This window comes from Salmo salar, chromosome 20, assembly GCF_965601325.2.
Source record: "Salmo salar chromosome 20, fSalSal1, whole genome shotgun sequence".
In the NCBI taxonomy this organism is placed as follows: Eukaryota; Metazoa; Chordata; class Actinopteri; order Salmoniformes; family Salmonidae; genus Salmo; species Salmo salar.
In genome coordinates, this window is record NC_138310.1 from 10,002,762 (window position 1) to 10,027,501 (window position 24,740).

Below are 24,740 nucleotides of genomic sequence, written 5' to 3' on the forward strand. Positions count from 1 at the left end.
TGCGTACACTACATCAAGACCAACAGTGATATCAAGTTCAATCGTGACCCGTACAGAAGAAGACAGTTCTGGTGACCAGACCCCTGATATGTTTAGCAAGGTGCAAGCTACGATAATTGAGTTTGTCAGTAGTTATACCACTCCTCATACATCAACTGGACAGGTGACAGTACAAACCGGGGCCTCAACACAGGTTACTCACAGCACCTCTACACCCATAGACATGGAGAGATCTGGAATCTCAACTACAGAGGATGACCAAGAGACAACTCAGACAGAGGGTTCAGGTGAGGAGGTACCAGTGGAGACCTCCAATAATCCACAGGACCAGTTCACTGTAGCCACAGATGAGACAGAAATCAACGAGACAGAGAGTACATCTGATGCTCCAAGTTTTGCATCCTCAACACGGTCAACACAGATCAGCCAAGCATCTATGTCAACCCAATATCCTGTCTCCACTAGCACAGCTGAGACAATAGAATCAGCCACTGCTTCATTGTCTGAGCAGGGAAGTGGAGACTTAACAGAACCCTCTATTTCAGAAAGTGAGGGCAAAGAGGATGAGAGTTCAGGTGATGACACATCTGCTGTTACAACAGCCCCAATGCATACATCATCTTCAACAGACTCAATGGTTACAAAATCAGTAAGCACAGAGGTAACTGATGGAACCAAGGAGGTTGAACAGACAGAAGAACTAACAGGCACCGAGGGACATTCAGCTGGCTCTGACTCACATGTGGCGGCCTCAGTGGTCACATTCACAGATGAAGAGAGCTCTGGCGACCTGAAACCTGATATGTTTAACAAGGAATTTGCTACAGCAACATCACTCGGGTCAGAAGCTGTGATGACCAAATCTTCCTCCCCAATAATCAGCAGTGATCCCTTCCAAAGCACAACTGTAGGAACAGTCATCACACCCACAGAAGAAATAGATGAAACACCCTTATACACTCCCACTGCAGACATTGAAACTCTGGAGCTTTATGTGGACCAAACAAGTGGACTAGCAAGCACATCAAAACCCTTTGTCACTTCCTTCATTTATGTAGACATGGAGGTCTCTGAAATCTCACCAACAGATGATGCCATGGAGAAAATCCAAGCAGAAGGGTCAGGTGAGGAGGCACAAGTGCAGACCACCACTGAACCACAGAACCAGTTCACTGTTGCAACCAATGGGACTGAAATCAGAGAGACTGAAAGCACATCTGAAACACCTTGTGTTGAATCTTCAACAGAGTTCACACAGTCCCAGAAATCCACATTAATCCAATCTCCTTTCATGTCAAGCACAGATAAAACAACAGAGGCTTCCACAGCCTCTTTCACAGAGCAGGGTAGTGGGGACTTGACAATAGACTCTACAGCTGAGGCTGACGAGAGTTCAGGTGAAGACATCTCTGACGTGTCTACTCAGCAACCTGCAAGCACAACTTCTCCTGCCCTGTCTAGTACAGCAACAGCAAAGAAGGATTTTAACACATTTTCTTTCAGCATTGAAACAATCCAAGAAACAGATGTTGAGCTTGAGGTTACTTCTAGCAAAGCTCAGGCCCTGGAAAGTGATGTGACAGATAAACCATCAGTTGCTTCCATTTCAGACGTAACACTCACAGACAAAGAAAGCTCTGGTGACCAGACTCCGGATATGTTTACCAAAGAGTCTGTCACTGCAAAAGTGTATTCTGTATACAGCACAGACAAAACAGAACATGTCACATCCATGACTAGAGTTTCTTCTCTGTTCAGCACTGAGCAACCAGGAAAAGTATTGACAATAAAGTCACATAAAATTGCAATATATGATACTGCAAGGACTGCTACAACTTCTGTTTCTTCTCTATACAGCACAGATAAACCATCAACTGCTTCCATTTCAGATTTAACCTCCACAGATGAAGAAAGCTCTGGTGAACAGACCCCTGATATGTTTACCAAAGACAATGTAACTACAGCTTCTTCTCTGGATAGCACTAAGAAACCTACCACCGCGTCACAGGAAACTGCAACAGAAGAGAGTGAAAAGACTACTAGAGCTACAGCAACTTCAATGTTCAGCACTGACAAGCCAACACAAATACTGACCACAGCATCACATGAAACAACAGCTGAGACTGCAGGATCTGCTCCAACTTTACCTTCTTCTCTGTGTAGCACTGAAAAAACATCAGTTGATTCCATTTCAGATTTAACCTCCAAGGATGAAGAGAGCTCTGGTGACCTTACCCTTGATATGTTTACGCAAGAGTCTGTCACTGCAACTGTTACTTCATTGTACAGCACTGTCAAAGCAGAACAAGTGACAACCACAGCACTGCCATTTGTAATGACCACAGGAGAGAGCGAAGTTACAGAGAAAACATCAGGCTCAGAACAACTTGTTACTACCGTCACTTTCACACCATCCACTTTGCCAGATATTGATGAAATGGTGGACAATTTACCTTCACCTGTTCAAACTACCACAAAACCTGAGGGAGAAGCTACCATATTCAGAGTTTTCCCTAGCACAGAGACAAGCTTAGTAGTCTCCTCTACAGATGAAGAAAGCTCAGGTGATCAGACCCATGATATGTTTACCAAAGAGTCTGTCACAGCAACATTGTCCTCTCTTGACAGTACTGTCAAAACAGAACAAGTAATGACCACACCAATGTCAACAATAATGCAAGCTTCTCAGACTTCCATATTACCTCACTCTGACTACACCACTCCCAAGACAACCGGTGTCGATGTCATAACAAAACGGATGGTATTCACAACCAAACAACAACCATCAACTGAGAGAGACACATTCAGCGAGGCAACAGGCCAAACTGAATCCATTGTGTCAAGCACACCAGGCCCAGATGACGAAGGTCAAATCAGCCCAGACACAGAAACCATCTTTCCCGAGGCTACACAGCCCCCTGTTACTGTTACTGTGAGTGATCGTACAACTATGAGAGTCCATACAATGAGTGATCATTTAACCACTGGAGACCACACTGTAGCAAGGGACCACACAACTGTTAGAGACCATACAACAGTGACTTTTGGTTCACAGTCAGCCATATCCACTGCCATCCCCTCTATTATCTATCAGGGTGTTACTGACCAGCAGGTTATGATCATCACCTCAACCAGCAGCCAAACCAAAACTAACCAGACCCCCACCATGGTGCTGCATGGTACAAAACCATCGAAAAGCCCAGTTATCATATTTACAGAAGAGGCCAAAGATGAGGACGAACTGTTCTCCACTGTTGTGGACAGCATGACCACAACCCCTGAGATTATCGCTAAAGATGACACAATAATTGACGCTGATACTGTGACAATGGTGGACCCCTCCTCACAATTCCACCCCACCATCTTTGCTGAGGAAGCAGGGGGAGTCACAGCCCTTACCATGACATCACACTCCTCAATTGCAATGACAGAGGAACCTGAAGGGTCTGGGACCGATTACTACTTGTCTTCCACAATTGACCCACCGAGTCTGGCTACATCACAAATCCCTTCAGTCACCTCCGTAAATATATCTGCAGAGGCAAGTGCTGAGACGACAAGCAGCTCTACAAAAGTTGAAGATTCAGAGGTCATGTCCACTGTAGCTCAAACCACTCAAGCCAAAACTGTTTTCACAGAGTCCAGCTCTCAGACGGCCTTCACCACACCATATATATTTGTTAATGAGTTGTCCAGAGATGGTGTCACTGAAGAGGAGTCCAATACAGAGACTACTCCTTCTGCCCCTGTATCATCCCATGCATCAACTCAACCCATAGATGCAAGCACACAGACCACAGTTAGCAGTGAGGATGATGAATTCCTGACAGATGAGATGGAATTATCAACCACCCCTTCTCCTACTACTATTGCATCTGCAGGAGAAGGCCCATCTGATGAGCATTCTGAAGTGGAGAACACAACAACTTTATCTAGTTCCATGCAAGCCACCGTGGTGTCTGCTGTTGCTACACAACAGATGTCAGTGTCCACTGAGGAAGATAGAGAGACTGTGAAATCAACCAGTCCTCTGCCTGTTGATGAGTTTTCAGGAGATGACGACTTTGAAGGCTCTGGAACCTCCGCCTCTGTAGTGGAGACCTACCAAACCACAACTCCCACCCCAGACACGAGCTCAACAGCTACTAAGAAGGGTGAAGTGACAGAGGTTACAACTCCAGTACCTTCATTCTCAGAGGAGGGCATCTCTGGGGAGGAAATGACAACTTGGACACCCAAACCCTCTGAAACCACATCCTCTCTGTATAGCACAGATAAATCATCAGTAGCTTCCATTTCCGATTTAACCTCCACAGATGAAGAAAGCTCTGGTGACCAGGCCCCTGATATGTTTACCAAAGACTCTGTAACTTCAGGTTCTTCTCTGGATAGCACTAAGAAACCTACCACCGCGTCACAGGAAACTGCAACAGCAGAGAGTGAAAAGACTGCTACAGCTACAGCTTCTTCTCTGTTTAGCACTGAGAAAGCATTACAAGTAACAACAATGTCACATGAAACTGTAACAGATGAGACTGCAAGGACTGCTACAACTTCAGCGTCTTCTCTATATAGCACAGAGAAACCATCAGTTGTGTCCATTTCAGAAATAACCTCCGTGCGTGAAGAGAGCTCAGGTGAGCTGACCCCTGATATATTTGCCAAAGAGTCTGCAACTTCCACAGTTTCTCCATTTGACAGTACTGTCAAAATGGAGCAGGTAACAGCCACAACAATGTCACCTGAAAAAGCAATAGCAGAGAGTGAAAAGACTACATCTACCACAGTGTTGTCTCTGTTTAGCACTGAGAACACAGAGAAAGATTACTCCCAGCTGAGTTTGTCTGTCCATTCCACTGTTGAGCCATCTGTAATGCCTGATGTGGTGGTCCAGTTTGTCACAACCTTTGTCCCCGAGGTGGACATGACAAAGCCTGGGAAATCTTTCCATCAGGCCAGGTCTGAGATTGCATTTACCCAACATCCTCTCACTGACCTCTCATCTGAAAAAACTGCAGAGGACACCACGAGTCCCATGTTGCTTGAGGTAGATTCAAGGGACTCCATTGACACTGTAACCACACCTGCACAGGGCTCAGAATCACCTTTTGTTGCCACAGCTTCTACAGCAATACCATTTAAATCAGAAGTTGAATCTTCAAGCCAGGGACTTACAACAGAGAGAGTTTCTACTGATATAGACGTCAGCTCAGAACAAGACAGTGAGGTCAACAGGACTTGCACTCCCACCAGTATCTCTATAAAGGAAGAAGCGACCGGGTATATTGTTACTTCTCTAGTCACGGACATTGCCACTGCAGTGTACAGTACACCTCCTTCCGCTGCGGTCACATCTGCTTTGCCAGACATTGAGGAAGAGGCGGACTATGAAAATATTCCAGATCTGTCACAGGTTGAATCTGAACCTGCTCTTCAAACAACCACAAAACCAGAGGGAGAACCTACAGCTGTCAGCACTGCCCCTGACACAAGTTCAGTCCTCACCTCCATCGATGAAGAGATCTCAGGTGATCAGACACCTGCTATGTTTACCAAAGAGTATGCAACTACAACAACTACAGTTTTTTCTCTGTTTAGCACAGAGAAACTAACAACATTATTACAGGAATCTGGAACAACAGAGACTGAAGGCACAGACCAAACCGAGGGACCAGCAGTTACTCCTGTTATTGATGAGGCAGAGACGAGCCCAGTCCTACATGTAATGACAACAACAAAATCACCAGAAGCGAGTGCTGCTATTGATCATACCGAAAAACCATCCGACTCTGAGGAGTCTTTTACTCCAAGTGTTGATGACACAGAAACAGGTTCTACAGATGAAGATAGTTTTGTAGATGAGACAACTCCAATGACCACCCAGGAGTCTCTTGAAACAGAAGCTCATTTGCACAGTAGCACAGCCAAGCCATTGCAGACATCCACATCACCAGTCTCTGAATATGCTAAAATAACTGGTGATATTGAAGAAACAGAACAGACGGAATCAACCAGCACAGAACAACCATCAGACATTCCCAGTTCAATGAAAAGCACTGTGAACTCAGTCCTACCTGATACAGATGAGGAGAGTTCAGATGACCAGTCTCCTGATATGTTTACCAAAAAGTCTGTCACAACGTTAGCTTCATCTCTGTATAGCACTGGGAAACCTACTGTATCTTCACATGCAACTGTAACAGCAGAGACTGAAGTCACAGAAGAAACAGAGAGGCCATCAGGCTCAAAACAGCCATCATCTACTCCTGTTATTGATGAGACAGAGACAAGCCCAGTCCTCTCCTCTACAGACAAAAATAGTTCAGGTGATCAAACCCCTGATATGTCTACCAAAGAGTCTGCCACTGAACAAGTAACAACCACAGCAATGCCACACGTAATGGCCACAAAAGCAGATAGTGAAAAGATGGCAACTACAAAAGTGTCTTCTCTGTACAGCACAGAGAATACCGACTCAATGAGTAACCTCGCCTCTGCTGAAATAACTGCTGATTGTGAAGAAACAAAACAGATGGAATCAACAAGCATGGAACAGCCATCGGGTGTTTCCAGTTCAATGGAAAGCACTGTGAGCTCAGTCCTACCTGATACAGATGAGGAGAGCTCAGGTGACCAGACACCTCATATGTTTACCAAAGACTCACCAACTACTACAGTTTATTCTCTGTATAGCACTGAGAAAGCTACAACATCTTCACAGGAAACTGTAACAGCAGAAGAGAGTGAAGTCACTGAGCAAACAGAGAGACCAGCAGGCTCTGACAAACCATTAGTTATTGATGATACTGAAACCAGCTCCATCTTACCTTCTACAGATGACAAGAGCTCAGGGGACCAGACAAGTGAGGGTTTCACCACAGACGGTTTTGCCACAGAAGCTCCTCTCCTGGCTAGTACAGCCCCTCCAATTGTCTCTGTCCATTCCACTAAGGTGACAACGGAGGCCAATGTGATGATCCAGTTTGTCACAACATTTTCCCCCAAACCAGACCTGACAACACCTGAGGCTTTGCTCCAAGAGGCCCTGTCTGAGATCGCATTTACCCATCGTTCCCAACCTGACATATTTTCTGAGGAAACGGCAATGCCCACAACCAGTCCCATGCTGCCTGAGGAAGATCCAAGCCAGTCTGTTGACTCTATAACAACACCCGCACATAGCTCAGAGTCAAATTTAGTCTCCACTGCCTCTCCAGCGAAGACTGATGCTGTACTATCTACATCAGAGGAAGAAGAACAAGTTGAAGCTTCAAGCCAGGTACCTACAACAGAGGATGCTTCTCCTAGTGCAGAGGGCAGCTCCGAACAAGAGGCTGAGGTCAAAGTAACAGCCTTTCCTGCCATTGTCTCTCTTCTAACTGAGAAAGTGTTAGAAACTAAAGTGTATAGAACACCAATGATAGACATTGATGAAGAAGTGGACTATGAAAGTATTACAGAGCCCTTACAGGTTGAGTCTAAACCTTCCCTCATTGAAACCACCACAACACCTGAGGTAGAAGCAACCATGCTCAGCACTGTCCCAACAAAGACTCAGAAGATTGAGAGTGCATCATCAAGTTCAGAGAGCAGTTCATCGAGCAGCTCAGAGGAAGAGTCAAACCCATCTGTGACTCAGTCAGTATTGGCCTCCTCCAGCTCAGAAAGCAGCTCAGGAAGCAGCTTGGAGAAAAAGGTGACCATAGTTTCCACTATGAAGCCAGAGAGTGACACAACAGAGGAGACCACCCCATCCCTCTCTGTTACTCAGACAGAACTTGCAACCGCCATCACTGGTTCACCCTCTCTCACGCATCCAAGGGCTGAAATTGAGTCAGCGGGTTCTGAGAGCAGTCCCGAAGGAAAGACGGCTTCTGAAGTTGTTACTCCTGCCACTAAGATGCCAATGTGGGAAATGCCAGAGTACACAACTGTATCGCCAGCTGAAACACAGAGCCAGACAGAATCCGTCTCTATGATCCAAAGCACTCCTTCATCTGTGTCTGAGGAGGAGGAAAGTGTGGACTATGATAATGTATCAGGACCTACATTAGTTGAGGGTGAACCCCCCATCAAGGTAGTGGAAACTATCACTTCAGCTGAGACTAGAATGGATTTGGGCCACATGACTGTTGGTGAGACAGTTGAGATTGCAGGTATGTCATTTAAAAAATGGTTGTCAATAATACAATGCTATTGTGTGTTATGGAAATAATATCATCATATTATACTTTTTAACGTTTGTCATTTAACATTTGTCTTTTCTAGAATGTGAAATCAATTGAATGTTTGTTTTTCTCGTTTTACTTCTAATCTAAACCACAGGCATCCACTCCTGTGCTGAGAACATTTGTCTGAATGGGGGCTCTTGCTACAGAAGCGGAAGTTACCAATCTTGCAGCTGTGCCCCTGGCTACAGTGGAGATCGTTGTGAAACAGGTATGCCAAGAATCTTTTTTAGTCAGTGGTGGACTAAGCGTTTTAGAGTGTGATGATCAGTTCTCAATATGCTAATGAAATGAATTTTAAAGAAGACACATTTTGGTGGCTTACTGGTGTAGGGTTGGGTGCATTAGCCATGTGCCAAAATTTGACAAATGGTAGGATCTGCATAATATTTGAATTCATAGAGTTCTTCAGAAATATGATTTGCCCCCCCCCCATTCTTTTTGTTTTCCTATGCAGTGTAATCTACCCATGTTATTTCAAAATTATTTTCAGACATTGATGAATGTCAATCCAACCCCTGTCGCAATGGAGGTACCTGCATTGACGGCCGGAATTCCATCACCTGTGTTTGCCTCCCAAGCTATGCTGGATTGTACTGTGATGAAGGTATGTTTGTTACAATTTCCATGGGATCTGTCAGTATGAGCCTCTCCCTGTCGAACATATCAGCTGAATCAAATAATTTGATCAGATATTGGTTTTAGGTTGTTCCAGGATTCCAGCTAACCTTTCATTTTTTTTTTATGTCCAACCTACAGTGTATCCACACATTAGATCACTTGTACATACAAGGGAGAATATGACATAGTAAAATAAACTATGTCATTGTTCGTAGCAATGGTGTGAGGTGCTCCAGTGCTGGTTTCTATTTCACACAAAAATACATCACTGTCACGCCCTGACCATAGAGAGCCCTTGGTTCTCTATGGTGTTGTAGGTCAGGGCGTGACTAGGGTGTATTCTAGTCTTTCCATTTCTATGTTGGTGCTCTTAGTATGGTTCCCAATTAGAGGCAGCTGATGGTTTTTTTTGTCTCTAATTGGGGATCATGCTTAAGGGTCCCTGTTCCCACCTGCTTTGTGGGATATTGTTTTTGTGTTGTGCATATTGCACCACTGCTTTCACATTTCGTTGTTGGTTTATTGTTTTTCTGGAAGTTTCACTACTAATAAAGATATGGAACCCAACACACGCTGCGCCTTGGTCCCACCTTTATGACAATCGTGACAGAATATCCCACCACAAATGGACCAAGCAGCGTGCATTGGAGGAAGAAGTGAGTTGGACATGGAAGGAGATCCTGGTCGGACACGAGAACCTTCCTTGGCGGGAGTCGCCAAGGAGCATAGGGGGACAGCGACGACGCCGGGGACCGCGGCCACAGAAACACCAAGATTCTTTTGGGGGGGTCACATGGGGCGGACGGCTGAGCAGTGGAGAGTGCCAGAGCCCGAATGGGATACCAGGGAGAGGTTTTGGCTAGGAGTATGCTGCAGCGCAGGCGTTTGGAAGAGCAGGTCACCAGTCCGCTGCCACAGAAACCCCAAGATTCTTTTTTTTTTTGGGGGGGGGGGGGCACATGGAGCTAGCGGCTGAGCAGAGGGATGAGCCAGAGACCGTCAGGGAGGCGATGGAGAAGTCACTACTAATAAAGATGTGGAACTCAACACACGCTGCGCCTTGGTCCGACCTTTATGACGATCGTGACAATCACTGATCATTGAATTTAGATAACTTCTTTGGGATAGGGGGCAGTATTTTCACGGCCGGATAAAAAACGTACCCGATTTTAATCTGGTTACTACTCCTGCCCAGAAACTAGAATATGCATATAATTAGTAGATTTGGATAGAAAACACTCTAAAGTTTCTAACTGTTTGAATGGTGTCTGTGAGTATAACAGAACTCATATGGCAGGCAAAAACCTGAGAAGATTCCATGCAGGAAGTGCCCTGTCTGACAATTTGTTGTCCTTCTGTTGCATCTCTATCAAAATTACAGCATCTGAGCTGTTACGTGACACTTTCTAAGGCTTCCATTGGGGTGTCTGCTGTCTCTGGGCAAAGTATAGGAGCAGAGTTTGTAAGTGGTCAGCCTGGGGACAGTGAGACTGGAGATGCGCAGTCACGAGAACTCGCCATGTTTTCTTTCTCTTTGAATGAATACAACGTTGCCCGGTTAGAATATTATCGCTATTTTATGAGAAAAATAGCATAAAAATTGATTTTAAACAGCGTTTGACATACTTCTAAGTACGGTAATGGAATATTTAGAATTTTTTGGTCACGAAATGCGCATTACCCTTTGGATAGTGACCTGAACGCATGAACAAAACGGAGGTATTTGGATATAACTATGGATTATTTGGAACCAAAACATTTGTTGTTGAAGTATATGTCCTGGGAGTGCATTCTGACGAAGAACAGCAAAGGTAATCCAATTTTTCTAATAGTAATTCTGAGTTTAGGCTGCCCCGACGTTGGCGGGTCTGAATAGCTAGCCTTGATGGCCGAGCTATGTACTCAGAATATTGCAAAATGTGCTTTCGCCGAAAAGCTATTTTAAAATCGGACGTAGCGATTGCATAAAGGAGTTCTGTATCTATAATTCTTAAAATAATTGTTATGTATTTTGTCAACGTTTATCATGAGTAATTTAGTAAATTCACAGGAAGTTTTCGGTGGGTATGTTAGTTCTGAACATCACATGCTAATGTAAAAAGCTGGTTTTTGATATAAATATGAACTTGATTGAACAAAACATGCATATATTGTATAACATAATGTCCTAGGAGTGTCATCTGATGAAGATCATCAAAGGTTAGCGCTGCATTTAGCTGTGGTTTGGGTTTTTGCGACATATATGCTTGCTTTGAAAATGGCTGTGTGACTATTTTTGGCTGGGTACTCTCCTGACATAAACTAATGTTTTGCTTTCGCTGTAAAGCCTTTTTGAAATCGGACAATGTGGTTAGATTAACGAGAGTCTTATCTTTAAAATGGGGTAAAATAGTTGATTGTTTGAGAAAATTGAATTGTGGTATTTTAGTTGGTTTTGTATTTCATGCCGTGCGATGCCATTGGCTGTTGGCTAGGGGTTCCGCTAGCGGAACGTCTGTCCTCAACAGGATAACAGAGGAAAGACATTTGGCATTGTTGGAGAAAAGTGACATATCTCCAGATAGTGTTTGTGATCTATCTTAATATGTGATCAGTTACCTGAGCCCTTGGGAAATACAGTGAGACGATGAGACTGAGTCATTAAAACACTGGCGTAAGAGTAGAAATGTGATGGTCACCTCACAGTACAGCTCTGTTCAGTGCCTTCTCCATAACACCTGCTGCTTCCACTCACAGACAGTCTCTGAGTCATAAACATCTTTATTTATGTCTTCAGGACATCCACATTTTACCGGCCTTAGTGTCAGCCTCAGGCACTCATACTATTAAGATATATGGTAGTGTTACTAAACACATTGCCAGGGGCTACAGTCTCTACAAATTCCACATGACTGGAAACACAATGGCCTAATAAATAAATCAGACATTTGGTTGATACCCACCCAGTCAAGTTGTAAAGGAATTTACCAGTACAGGTGTGCAAGTCTTAATCAGCTCAACAATGATGCAATCATTCACTGGCCTTAAGCAGGGAATGTGAAAGGAATCAGTAGACATTACTGGATTTGTTCAACAGAACCTGGGTCGGGACACTCGTTGACATTGACGGGTGTAATGACTAAGGATGTCATCCAGACCAACTCATAGCATCTTATTTGAGTCTATAGCTTCTCTGCAGATCCTGTGTGCTAAGACCCAGCTGTTTTCTAAGGGTCTCGTGCCAGAGGAGAAACAGTAAGAGTGGACAAAAAGAGAAAAGGCCACGATTAATCCAAAGGGTTGTACAACTGTATTGAGGGAGTAACCACGACAAGAGAGAGAGTGAAAATAGTAAATATACGTGTCACAGTAGTACACACAACACACACACACACGATTGCATCATGACAGGGTTACAATCAAAATGGTTAATGAAATCTGATATTGAAAAAAGATACATCGATAACCACTAGTGTAGGCTACCAAAGGGCTGTGCTTACACAGGCAATCCAATTCTGATATTTTTTTCCACAAATATTTTTGGGACCAATCACATCAGATCTTTTTCAGAGCTGACCAAATGACTAATAAGTAAAAAAAAAAATATCAGAATTGGGCTGCCTGTGTAAATGCAGCCCTTATGTAACGAGGTTAGGAGATGTTATTCTTCCTGTGTGTCTATTAGAAACTAAGGGGATTGATAGCTGAATAATGTGTAATGCTTCATACTTAGATTCTTACGTTGGGAAACCCTTGGCTTGGTTCCAATTACAGTAACTGCTGTAGGAATTGCCAGCTGATGCTCAACTATATTATTTAATATTAATTGGTACCAGGTCAGGGGTTTTCCAACATAATTATCCATATCTGCAGTAAATGCAGAATGTGACCTGCCAACCCCTGTAACTATTCACCTTGCAGAGCTATATAAAATACATTCCAAAATCGTAGTCTTACAGTATTTCACTTTTAATTAGTTATCATAAGAATAATAACCTTAAATTGATTTGGGGAAGATCCAGTAGACAGTACACGTAGCTATCCAGGATGTTAGTGTGACACTCCTGCTGTTGTAGACCCTAAGTGTCTTTCTTTGTTTGACCTCCCCACTCGTTTAGTGGTGCTGGGGGGTAAAGGAGGCAGCAGCCATATCCTGACCCTGAGAGAGAAATACAGTGAGAGAGAGTGAGCGAGAGCTCTAATTAGTGTGTCCGAGATAGCAGCAAGGCCAGACACACAGTACCCTGCTCTCTGTCTTTCTCCCAAATATCTCCTTAATCTATTTGTTATGCACTGGAGGATTAGTAACAAACAAAGATAAACATGCAGATAGGACCAGGCTCCTACAGGTGTTGAACAGATTGGACATTCTTAGGGCAGATTCTATTTTTCAGTGAAATAATAGTGAAAGGTTATTGGAATATGTGTAACCTTTATATCTATTAATCATATTACCTCTCTCTCTCTCTCTCTCTCTCTCTCTCTCTCTCTCTCTCTCTCTCTCTCAGACACTCAGACATGTGACTACGGCTGGCATAAGTTCCACGGACACTGCTACAAGTACATCCCCCAGAGGAGGAACTGGGATACAGCGGAGAAGGAGTGTCGGGTACAGGGGGCACACCTCACCAGCATTCTCTCCCATGATGAGCAGCAGTTTGTCAACCGTAAGTGTGATGTCACACATGCACGTACACGACACGCAAACAACACTATTAGTTGCACACAAGACACAACCAACTAATAGTTCAAAGCATTTGCATTACCAGACAGGCAAGCAGACAGACACTCTTGCAGAGAAGAATGCTCAATAACACAGTATGAACAATCTGTAAGTTACTTCTATGGCATGTCAAAGACAGTATACCTCTTAAGGCACAACCCCTGCAGGGTAGCAGCCAATAGTAGGATTATCCTACATCTGGAACGGATTTCCAGAAACACCAGGGGATTCCCAACACATGCATCCCCATGATGCTCGCCTTAAAGTCAGTATTTGCTCATCTCATCAGTGTATATGGGCTGTGGAGCAATAGTTAAAGAGGCATAGTGGATGACTAAAGTAGTTTTCTGGCTGGTTGGCAGCGCCAGCAGAGTAGACGACAAACGTCACAACTGAGAGAGAGAGAGAATGCAGGCAGGCAGTTGGAACAGGAAGAGTGATGCATGTATTTAAAAACGCCTCTCCCTGTTTATGGAGGGACTGAAAGACACCTAATAAGGCAGTGGAATCAATTCATTGACCTCCTGTGTTTCATTGTGCCATGCACGCCAGGTCTTGGACAGGACTACCAATGGATCGGCCTGAACGATAAGATGTATGATAATGACTTCCGCTGGACCGACAGCATGCCCATGGTAAGAAGGGATTCTCACACTTTTTAGCCTCAATAAACAGTGTTGAATCCTGTTAAATATGTTGCTGACACCATCATCTGGGTGGCCATCACCTGAGTGGCGCAGTGGTCTAAGGCACTGCAATTCAGCATCACTACAGACACCCTGGTTCGAATCCAGGCTTTATCACAACCGGCCGTGATTGGGAGTCCCATAGGGTGGCGTACAATTGGCCCAGCATTGTCCGGGATTGTCCGGCGTACGCCGTCATTATGAATAAGAATTTGTTCTCAACTGACTTGCCTAGTTAAAGAAAGGTTACATTTTAAAAAATGATCCTGAAGTAGTGAAAAAATAAACTCACTGTGGTCACTTTCTCATGACGTACACTACTTTGTCCTCAACACCCTGTTGGACGAGCGCACTGGCTTGGTGTCACGCTACACTACATGTCCAGTGAGATTGGGTGCCACTCATTGACAACAATCTCTGTCATTCACAAACTTTAACAATAATAAAAAAAGAGCCACTAGGTTTGCCTCAGTATGTAGCGTTATGCGTCTGCACAAGTGGAAGTGTGTTTGTTTATGGTTGTTTAAACTTACTGCAGATTCCCCTCACTAAACAGGAAAGTGGTTAATTACTACTTTCAGCTACGTTATACTGATGAACTCTTCACTTCAAAGATAAGAGCCAACCATCACCAGGGGAGAGGGGGAGGGTGGAAGGGGGAAGGACAGAGAGTGCCTGGGGAGCAGGAGATAAGATGTGTCCGTTTGCAGCAGGATCCCTTCTCAGCTGGGAGAGATAGGAATGAAGGTGTCAGTGATGCGGAATAGAGAGGAGCTGACAGGCACAGACAGGTACAGGCCTCCCCCCCTCTTCCCTCTCCGCAGGAAGAACAGCAGGCACCCGGTGGAAGGGCCACCAACCAGCAGCCAGACACACAGATGGGCAACACCTGTGCACGGCAGCAGATAGAGAGAAGGAGAGGGGGGGGGGGGGTAGTGGGCCTGGGTGGGTGGTCAGCTTTAATGTATCTCGGCTTTATCTGGGAGCAGAGAGTGTATTAACAGAACTGGTATTAAATCATCTCTTGCATAAGAAGCTGGACAGAAGAAGAAAAAAAACATATTAGACGTACACTACATTTCAAAAGTTTGGGGTCACTTAGAAATGTCCTTGTTTTTGAAAGAAAAGCACATTATTTTGCCATTAAAATAACATTAAATTGATCAGAAATACAGTGTAGACATTGTTAATGTTGTAAATGACTATTGTAGCTCGAAACGGCTGATTTTTTTATGGAATATCTACGTAGGTGTACAGAGGCCCATTATCAGCAACCATCACTCATGTGTTCCAATGGCACGATGTGTTAGCTAATCCAAGTTTATAATTTTAAAAGGCTAATTGATCATTAGAAAACCCTTTTGCAATTATGTTTGCACAGCTGAAAACTGTTGTTCTGATTAAAGAGGCAATAAAACTGGCCTTTAGACTAGTTGAGTATCTGGAACATCAGCATTTGTGGGTTCGATTACAGGCTCAAAATGGCCAGAAACAAAGAACTTTCTTCTGAAACCTGTCAGTCTATTCTTGTTCTGAGAAATGAAGGCTATTCCATGCGAGAAATTGCCAAGAAACTGAAGATCTCGTACAACGCTGTGTACTACTCCCTTCACAGAACAGTGCAAACTGGTTCTAACCAGAATAGAAAGAGAAGTGGGAGGCTCCGGTGCACAACTGAGCAAGAGGACAAGTACATTATAGTGTATAGTTTGAGAAACACCAGTCTCAACGTCAACAGTGAAGAGGCAACTCCAGGATGATGGCCTTCTAGGCAGAGTTGCAAAGAAAAATGCATATCTCAGACTGGCCAATAAAAATAAAATATTAACATGGGCAAAAGAACAGACACTGTACAGAGGAGCTCTGCCTAGAAGGCCAGCATCCCTGAGTCACCTCTTCATTGTTGCTGATAATGGGCCTCTGTATGCCTATGTAGATATACCATTAAAATCAGCCGTTTCCAGGTACAATAGTGATTTATAACATTAATATGTCTACACGGTATTTCTGATCAATTTTATGTTATTTTAATGGAAGAATGTGCTTTTCTTTCAGAAACAAGGACATTTGTAAGTGGCAACAAACTTTTGAACAGTAGTGTACATATACAGTTGAAGTCAGAAGTTTACATACACTTAGGTTGGCGTGATTAAAACTTATTTTTCAACCACTCCACAAATTTCTTATTAACAAACTATAGTTTTGGCAAGTCGGTTAGGACATCTACTGTGTGCATGACACAAGTCATTTTTCCAACAATTGTTAACAGACAGATTATTTCACTTATAATTCACTGTATCATAATTCCAGTGGGTCAGAAGTTTACATACACTAAGTTGACTGTGCTTTTAAAAAGCTTGGAAAATTCCAGAAAATGATGTCATGGCTTTAGAAGCTTCTGATAGGCTAATTGACATAATTTGAGTCAATTGGAGGTGTACCTGTGGATGTATTTCAAGGCTTACCTTCAAACTCAGTGCCTCTTTGCTTGACATCATGGGAAAATCCAAAGAAATCAGCCAAGACCTCAGAAAATAAATTGTAGACCTCCCCAAGTCTGGTTCATCCTTGGGAGCAATTTCCAAAAGCCTGAAGGTACCACGTTCATCTGTAAAAACAATAGTACACAAGTATAAACACCATGGGACCACGCAGCCGCTGTACCGCTCAGGAAGGAGACGGGTTCTGTCTCCTAGAGATGAACGTACTTTGGTGCGAAAAGTGCAAATCAATCCCAGAACAACAGCAAAGGACCTTGTGAAGATGCTGGAGGAAACAGGTACAAAAGTATCTATATCCACAGTAAAAAACGAGTCCTATGTCGCCATAACCTGAAAGGCCGCTCAGCAAGGAAGATGCCACTGCTCCAAGAGCGCCATAAAAAAGCCAGACTACGGTTTGCAACTGCACATGGGGACAAAGATTGTACTTTTTGGCGAAATGTCCTCTGTTCAGATGAAACAAAAATAGAAATGTTTGGCCGTAATGACCATCGTTATGTTTGGAGGAAAAAGAGGGAGGCTTGCAAGCCGAAAAACACCATCCCAACCGTGAAGCACAGAATGGCAGCATCATGTTGAGGGGGTGCTTTGCTGCAGGAGGGACTGATGCACTTCATAACATAGATGGCATCAGGAAGAAAGTTAAATTATGTGGATATTTTGAAGCAACATCTCAAGACATCATTCAGGAAGTTAAAGGTTGGTCGCAAATGGTTCTTCCAAATTGACAATGACCCCAAACATACTTCCAAAGTTGTGGCAAAATGGCTTAAGGACAACAAAGTCAAGGTATTGGAGTGGTCATCACAAAGCCCTGACCTCAATCCTATGGAACAATTGTGGGCAGAACTGAAAAAGCAAGTGCGAGCAAGGAGGCCTACCAGCCGGACTCAGTTATACCAGCTCTGTCAGGAGGAATGGGCCAAAATTCACCCAACTTATTGAGGGAAGCTTGTGGAAGGCTACCCGAAATGTTTGACCCAATTTAAAGGCAATGCTACCAAATACTAATTGAGTGTATGTAAACTTCTGATCCTCTGGGAATGTGATGTTAGAAATAAAAGCTGAAATAAATCATTCTCTCTACTATTATTCTGACATTTCACATTCTTAAAATAAGGTGGTGATCCTACCTGACCTAAGACATGGAATTTTTACTAGGATTAAATGTCAGGAATTGTGAAAAACTGAGTTCATATGTATTTGGCTAAGGTGTATGTAAACTTCCGACTTCAACTGTAACACGCACAGCCTTGATTCTCAATTAATTCAGGACATGTATAAATCCTACTGTGGGGGGGGGGGGGGGGGGGATGGGGGGGGTGAAGAGGCTGTTTGATTATTTTGTGGAGGATGCAGGGGGCTGTTGTTGGGTTGCCCAAGCGGGTGTTTGTTGAGTCAGTCAGCTGAGCAGGAAGCTGATGTGTTTGCTAACCGTAATAACAGGGTCTCTGCATGGGGCCTTAGGGAAGGAATGGGGAGAAGGGGGGTGGGGTCAGAGCTTTGAACAGACTATTTGAACAAAAAGCCTCGCTGAGAGATGGTAGCTCTGATCAATGCTGCAGTGCATTCCAAGCAGCTCTGAAGCTGTGTCAAAATATTCTCTACATGTACAGTTGAAGTCAGAAGTTTACATACACCTTAGCCAAATACATTCAAACTCAGTTTTTCACATTTCCTGACATTTAATCCTAGTAAAAATTCCCTGTCTTAGGTCAGTTAGGATCACCACTTTATTTTAAGAATGTGAAGTGTCAGAATAATAGTAGAGAGAATGATTTATTTGACCTTTGAAGTGAAGCCTCTCTCAGAAAACTCTGTACAATTATGTCATAGTGTAGCGGGTCTTGCAGTATCCTTTGGGGTCTCTGAGGCAGCAGGGTAGATGGGGTGATGTGAGGATAGAGGACAGAGGGGTGGATGGGGTGAGGACAGAGAGGTGGAGAGGGTGAGGATAAAGGACAGGGGTGGAGGATAGAGGACAGAGGGGTGGAGAGGGGTAAGGATAGAGGACAGAGAGGAGGAGGGGGTTAGGATAGAGGTTAAGAGGGTGGTCAGAGAGACAGAGGGGTAGGAGAGTCAGTTTGAAAGTGGGAGAAAATTAAAAGGTATTTAGCTTACCCAAAGTGACAGTACATTTTACAACTCTTTGCCTGATCTTGTTTGTAAGTAAACACGTGTTTAAATAAGAAATATTATTTTAAAAATGTTTTTGTTGTGATGTCTATAGGGCCACAACATGACCATTATAATAGTTACAGATGTGTCAAAAGTCTGTATTGATCTGAACAGGAAAAAGGAAAATAGTGCCCCCGTGTGGGGAATCTAAGAATCACATACAGCTGTCACATTCAGAAATTGCCTCACCAACCTAACTACACTGAACAAAAATATAAACGCAACATGCAAAGTGTTGGTCCCATGTCTAATAAGCTGAAATAAAAGATCCCAGAAATGTTTCATACACACAAAAATCGTATTTCTCTCAAATGCACACATTTGTTTACATCACTGTTAGTTAACATTTCTCCTTTGCTAAAATAATCCATCCACCTGACAGGTGTGGCATATCAAGAAGCTGATTAAACATCATGATCATTACACAAGTGCACCTTGTGCTGGGGACAATAAATGGCCACTCTAAAATGTGCAGTTTTGTCACACAACACAATGACACAGGTGTCTCAAGTTTTGAGGGAGTGTGCAATTGGCATGCTGACTGCAGGAATGTCCACCAGAGCTGTTGCCAGATAATTTAATGTCTACCATAAGCCACCTGAAATGTCGTTTTAGAGAATTTGGCACTATGTCCAACTGGCCTCACAACCGCAGACCACGTGTATGGCGTCCTGTGGGCGAGCGGTTTGCTGATGTCAACGTTGTGAACAGAGTGCCCCATGGTGACGGTGGGGTTATTGTATGGGCAGGCATAATCTACGGACGACAAACACAATTGCATTTTATTGATGGCAATTTCAACGCACAGAAATATCGTGAAGAGATTCTGAGTCCCATTGTGAGGCCCATTTCTTTTAAGGTATCTGTGTCCAACAGATGCATATCTGTATTCCCAGTCATGTGAAATCCATAGATTAGGGTTTAATGAATTTATTTAAATTTACTGATTTCTTCATATGAACTGTAACTCAGTAAAATCTTTGAAATTGTTGCAATATTTTTGTTCAGTATACATACTGAAAGGCTGTTGGTAACACAGACTGCAAATGTGAAACCAATGGCATTTGTTTTATATTTTCAACAGCAGTGTTGCTCCCTCCTGCTGCATCAAACAATGCATCTTACACATTATTGGTAAAAGCCCAAGTTCCTTTATTATCAATTGAGTCTAACTTGGTACACTTACATGCAATAGCAAGGGGGAGCTGGTGGGTCATGTTAGGGGTAAGCAATATTTTGGATTTACTGTGATAGTGAATGTACTGATTGTGTTGCCGTTGCCCTAGAGGGGGCTTAAGACTGGACTATCACTGACCATATCTACTGTTCCAATTATACCCCAGAGATAAGCAGTGTTGTCAGCATGCTGTTAGCTGTCATTCTTAGAGAGACAGAGTAGGTGTTTCTGTATTGTATGGGGTAGGACAACGTGAGACACTTGCTAGTGGAAAATCTCTAAGTTGTATTTACGGAGACCCTGGTCTGATCCTATTGTGATTGTGATTCATTGATGATACACTGATCATATATTTTACTTGTGTTTTATATTGTATTGCATCAGATTTTAAATATGTTTCTCCATATCTACCAAGATATTGAAATAAACATAATCCTAAACCTGATGATGCTGAGGTGGATGCTGATGAGGACGACGATGATTATGATGCTGCTGCTGCTACTGATGATGATGATGATGATCATCCTTTCATAATAGTTTGTTTCTGTTCTTTCTTTCCCCCCCCCCCCCCCCCCCCATCAGCAATATGAAAACTGGCGCCCCAACCAACCGGACAGTTTCTTCTCGTCTGGAGAGGACTGTGTGGTGATGATCTGGCACGAGGACGGCCAGTGGAACGATGTGCCCTGTAATTATCACCTCACCTTCACCTGCAAGAAAGGCACAGGTAAGACAAAGTTGTTTTTTGTTGTTGTTTTTATTTTTATTTTCTTTGAAAACAATACTTTTTGCCATATTTTAAAAAAGGGAGTGTGTTCACCACAACTACACAATGTAAAACATGCAGTGCCTTGTTGAGAGCTATTTCAATCCACTGACTGTGTACATTATTAAATCATCCATTCATCAATCAATCCATCCATCCATCCATCCATTAATCTATTCAGCCATCCATTCAGCCATCCATTCAGCCATCCATTCTTCCATCTACCCCTGTGTGTTCTCCTCAGTGGCCTGTAATCAGCCCCCTTTGGTACAGAATGCTCAGACCTTCGGCAGGAAGAGGTCACGCTATGAAATCAATGCTCTGGTGAGGTACCAGTGTAAGGACGGCTTCATCCAGAGGCATGTGCCAACCATCCGTTGCCGTGGAGATGGCCGATGGGACATCCCCAAAATTGCTTGCATGAGTCGTAAGTACAATAGTATGATTAATTGACTTATTCTAGTGAGGATACCTTTGTTTATTGGTTTTCAGTCCACATTTTCTGACAAAGTGCTATTGTTTCTTCCTCAGCATCAAACTCCCAAAGGGTATTCTCAAGGACGCACCAGAGCTACAGCCTGTTCAGCAGTACTAACTACAAGTGGCGGTCCGACGAGGCGGAGGCCCGACACCGTCCTCACCATCGAGGAAGGAGATTGAGGAGATCGGTGAACAGGCGAAACAGAAGACAGTGATCGCCATGGTTAGGCTAGGTTACGCCTGCTCACAATCTGCAGAACCTACACAATAGGAATGCATGACTGTCACTCATGTGGAGATGGGTTCTTTTACAAATGAAAAAAGAAAAATACATTTTAACAAAAAAGGAACAAAAAAAACAAACCCAAAGGAAATGTGAAATTTTCTTACCATTTTGATGATGGAATCTTGGAATGAAGTGCCTTTTCAAAGAATATTCTGATAAAGGGACACTAATTTATAACAACGCCAAAGTGGATACCTTCCGCTGGCTACTGGAAAATAAAGAAAAATAACCTCTCATGAGTGTGCGGGGGAAGAACTTTGAACCAAATAGTGCATTCATTAGACAGTTCTCTATTTTACACAGACTGAAGATTGTTCAACTCTAACATGGTGAAAAAGATACAGACAAATGCTAGCTTTTGTGAAATTATTGCGCTTGTGTTATGCAAAAGAATACAAAACATTTTCAAATAGTCTGTGCTACGCAGCTCCTAACGCTCAAATGAATCCACAGTACCCAATACATCTCCCATTTCAAAGAAAGAGGATCTATCCTTGGGTTTATCATCAATAGAGGTCTTGTTGTTAAACATGATTACTGTATGTATTTTATGCAGTTTTTAATCCAAGATTTCATCTTTACCAGAGGAACTGAGCAGGCCCTGGGACTATTGGATGGCAAACGTCACTGACCAATCAGATCACCGAAAGAAAAAAGAAACATGGGGGAGGCCGATCCAATCAATTTAGAGTGCTTGTGACGGCAGTTTTGAACAAATAACCAGTACCTTGTCCTCAGCTGCAGCCTTCATCCCATCTCATACGTGTCTTGTAAAGATAAATATACAGTTGAAGTCGGAAGTTTACATACACCATAGCCCAATACATTTAAACTCAGTTTTTCACAATTCCTGATATTTAATCCTAGTCTGTAATACCAACATGTTTTAAAAGAACACTAAGGTAACCTGCCTAGATGACTACTGACACAGCACTCACGTCTGTCGCCATTAAGTGCTTTGAAAGGCTGGTCATGGCTCTCATCAACACCATGATCCCAGAAATCCTAGACCCACTCCAATTTGCATACCAACCAAACAGATCCACAGACGATGCAGTCTCTTGCACTCCACACTGCCCTTTCCCACCTCGACAAAAGGAACACCTACAGTTGAAGTCGGAAGTTTACACACACCTTAGCCAAATATATTTAAACTCAGTTTTTCACAATTCCTGATATTTAATCCTAGTAAAAATTCTCAGATTTAGGTCAGTTAGGATCACCACTTTATTTTAAGAATGTGAAATGTCAGAATAATAGTTGAGAGAATTATTTATTTCAGCTTTTATTTCTTTCATCACATTCCCAGTGGGTCAGAAGTTTACATACACTCAATTAGTATTTGGTAGCATTGGCATTAAATTGTTTAACTTGGGTCAAACGTTTCGGGTAGCCTTCCACAAGCTTCCCACGATAAGTTGGGTGAATATTGGCCTATTCGTCCAGACAGAGCTGGTGTAACTGAGTCAGGTTTGTAAGCCTCCTTTCTCACACACGCTTTTTCAGTTCTGCCCACAACTTTTCTATAGGTTTGAGGTCAGGGCCTTGTGATGGTCACTCCAATACCTTGACGTTGTTGTCATGACATAATTTTCTGGAATTTTCCAAGTTGTTTAAAGGCACAGTCAAACTTAGTGTATGTAAACTTCTGACCTACTGGAATTGTGAGACAGTGAAGTGAAATACTCTGTCTGTAAACATTTGTTTACATGTGTTTGCATGTGTCATGCACAAAGTAGATGTCCTAACTGACTTGCCAAAACTATAGTTTGTTAACAAGTAATTTGTGGAGTGGTTGAAAAATGAGTTTTAATGACTTCCGACTTCAACTGTATATGAATAGATATTTAAAGAATATATAATACATTGATAATGGGTGCCATTTTCTTAGGTCAATGCAAAATGACAATTGAGAGAATGTGCTCCGTGAAACACTCCAAAAGACTTGAACAAAAACCTTTTTCAACAAGAGATGTGATATAATTTATTTTTTCAAGCTGTTATTTCATCAGTGAAATATTCTGATGATGCAATCAGTTGGCCTGACTACAGTCTCAATACTTTGTACATGTATTGTACAGGCTTTGCAGGAGACAGCTATCATCACAGTATTAGTCAATGTGATGAAGATATTCCTTTACTACACACTACACTAAATTTACCTTATAGTTTGACATTTAGGGGTCAACAATGGACCAAAGTGTAGGGCTTCAATCAGCTGATTATGCCTTGTCCTCATCACAATATTACCAAACACTTTGTAGAGATTTTGTGTGTCACAATTGAAGACTGTCATCAATTTGTGTCGTCGCCAGCAGTTGTGCTTTTTAAAACCGTTTTTGTCTTGTATGTTTGTCTCGTTTTGCCAGTTGTGTTTTAGCATTAAAGTGCACATAATAATGTTTTATATTCATAGCATAACTTTTTATTTTACTATGTGAATGTCTGGGATGTTTGTGTTTTTATTTTTAAAGAAAACAAGACCTGCTCTCTGTCACCCCCCAAAAAGAATAAATGTTTGTACATTTTACTTAGGCTCCTCTTTGTTTGTAAGCTCACCACCATTACATTGAGTGCCAGTCTGGTAGAGGCTAAGTTTCAAACCATATTCCAAACCATGAATTCATGTTCAGAAGTAAGCTTAGACTTTTATGATTCTGTTGGTCAACATGACCTCCCTGTGTTAGTAGTACAGACTTATTACCAGCCGGTGGCGCTGTTCAACATTTGCACTACAGTAGTTGCAAGACATGACATTGAACTGGGATAGTTACTTTCACTTGAAAATCTTGAGTAACTCCTGAACATTGCTTCCGTGCGACAATGCAACATTTATCCAGGAGGTACTCTATTCCTGCCTGAATGTTTTAATGCACAACAGTGTTTAAAGAAAACGGTGCACAAAAAACATGCAGTCGTATGGGTGAAAACAGCTTATTGATGAGAGGTCGAAGGAGAATGGCAACAATCGTGCAAGCTAACAGGCGGGCCGCAAACAGACAAATAATGGCGCAGTACAACTGATGTGCAGAGCGGCATCTCAGAACTCACATCTCAACGATCCTTGTCATGGATGGGCTATTGCAACAGACAACCACACTGGGTTCCAATCCTA

The 24,740-nt window shown here is 42.8% G+C and overlaps 1 protein-coding gene across 1 annotated transcript in view; it reads left to right on the forward strand.

Annotated features, from left to right (window-relative positions):
- Nucleotides 1-24,155, forward strand: part of LOC106580143 (uncharacterized) — a 57,656-nt gene extending 33,501 nt beyond the window's left edge. The window contains exons 7-14 of the mRNA XM_082966839.1: nucleotides 222-8,156; nucleotides 8,326-8,439; nucleotides 8,722-8,835; nucleotides 13,337-13,495; nucleotides 14,104-14,186; nucleotides 20,676-20,820; nucleotides 21,104-21,286; nucleotides 21,391-24,155. Coding sequence (XP_082822965.1) covers nucleotides 222-8,156; nucleotides 8,326-8,439; nucleotides 8,722-8,835; nucleotides 13,337-13,495; nucleotides 14,104-14,186; nucleotides 20,676-20,820; nucleotides 21,104-21,286; nucleotides 21,391-21,554 — 8,897 coding nt within the window. The 3' untranslated portion in view covers nucleotides 21,555-24,155. The remainder of the gene's footprint in view (nucleotides 1-221; nucleotides 8,157-8,325; nucleotides 8,440-8,721; nucleotides 8,836-13,336; nucleotides 13,496-14,103; nucleotides 14,187-20,675; nucleotides 20,821-21,103; nucleotides 21,287-21,390) is intronic.
- The last annotated feature ends 585 nt before the right edge of the window (nucleotides 24,156-24,740 follow it).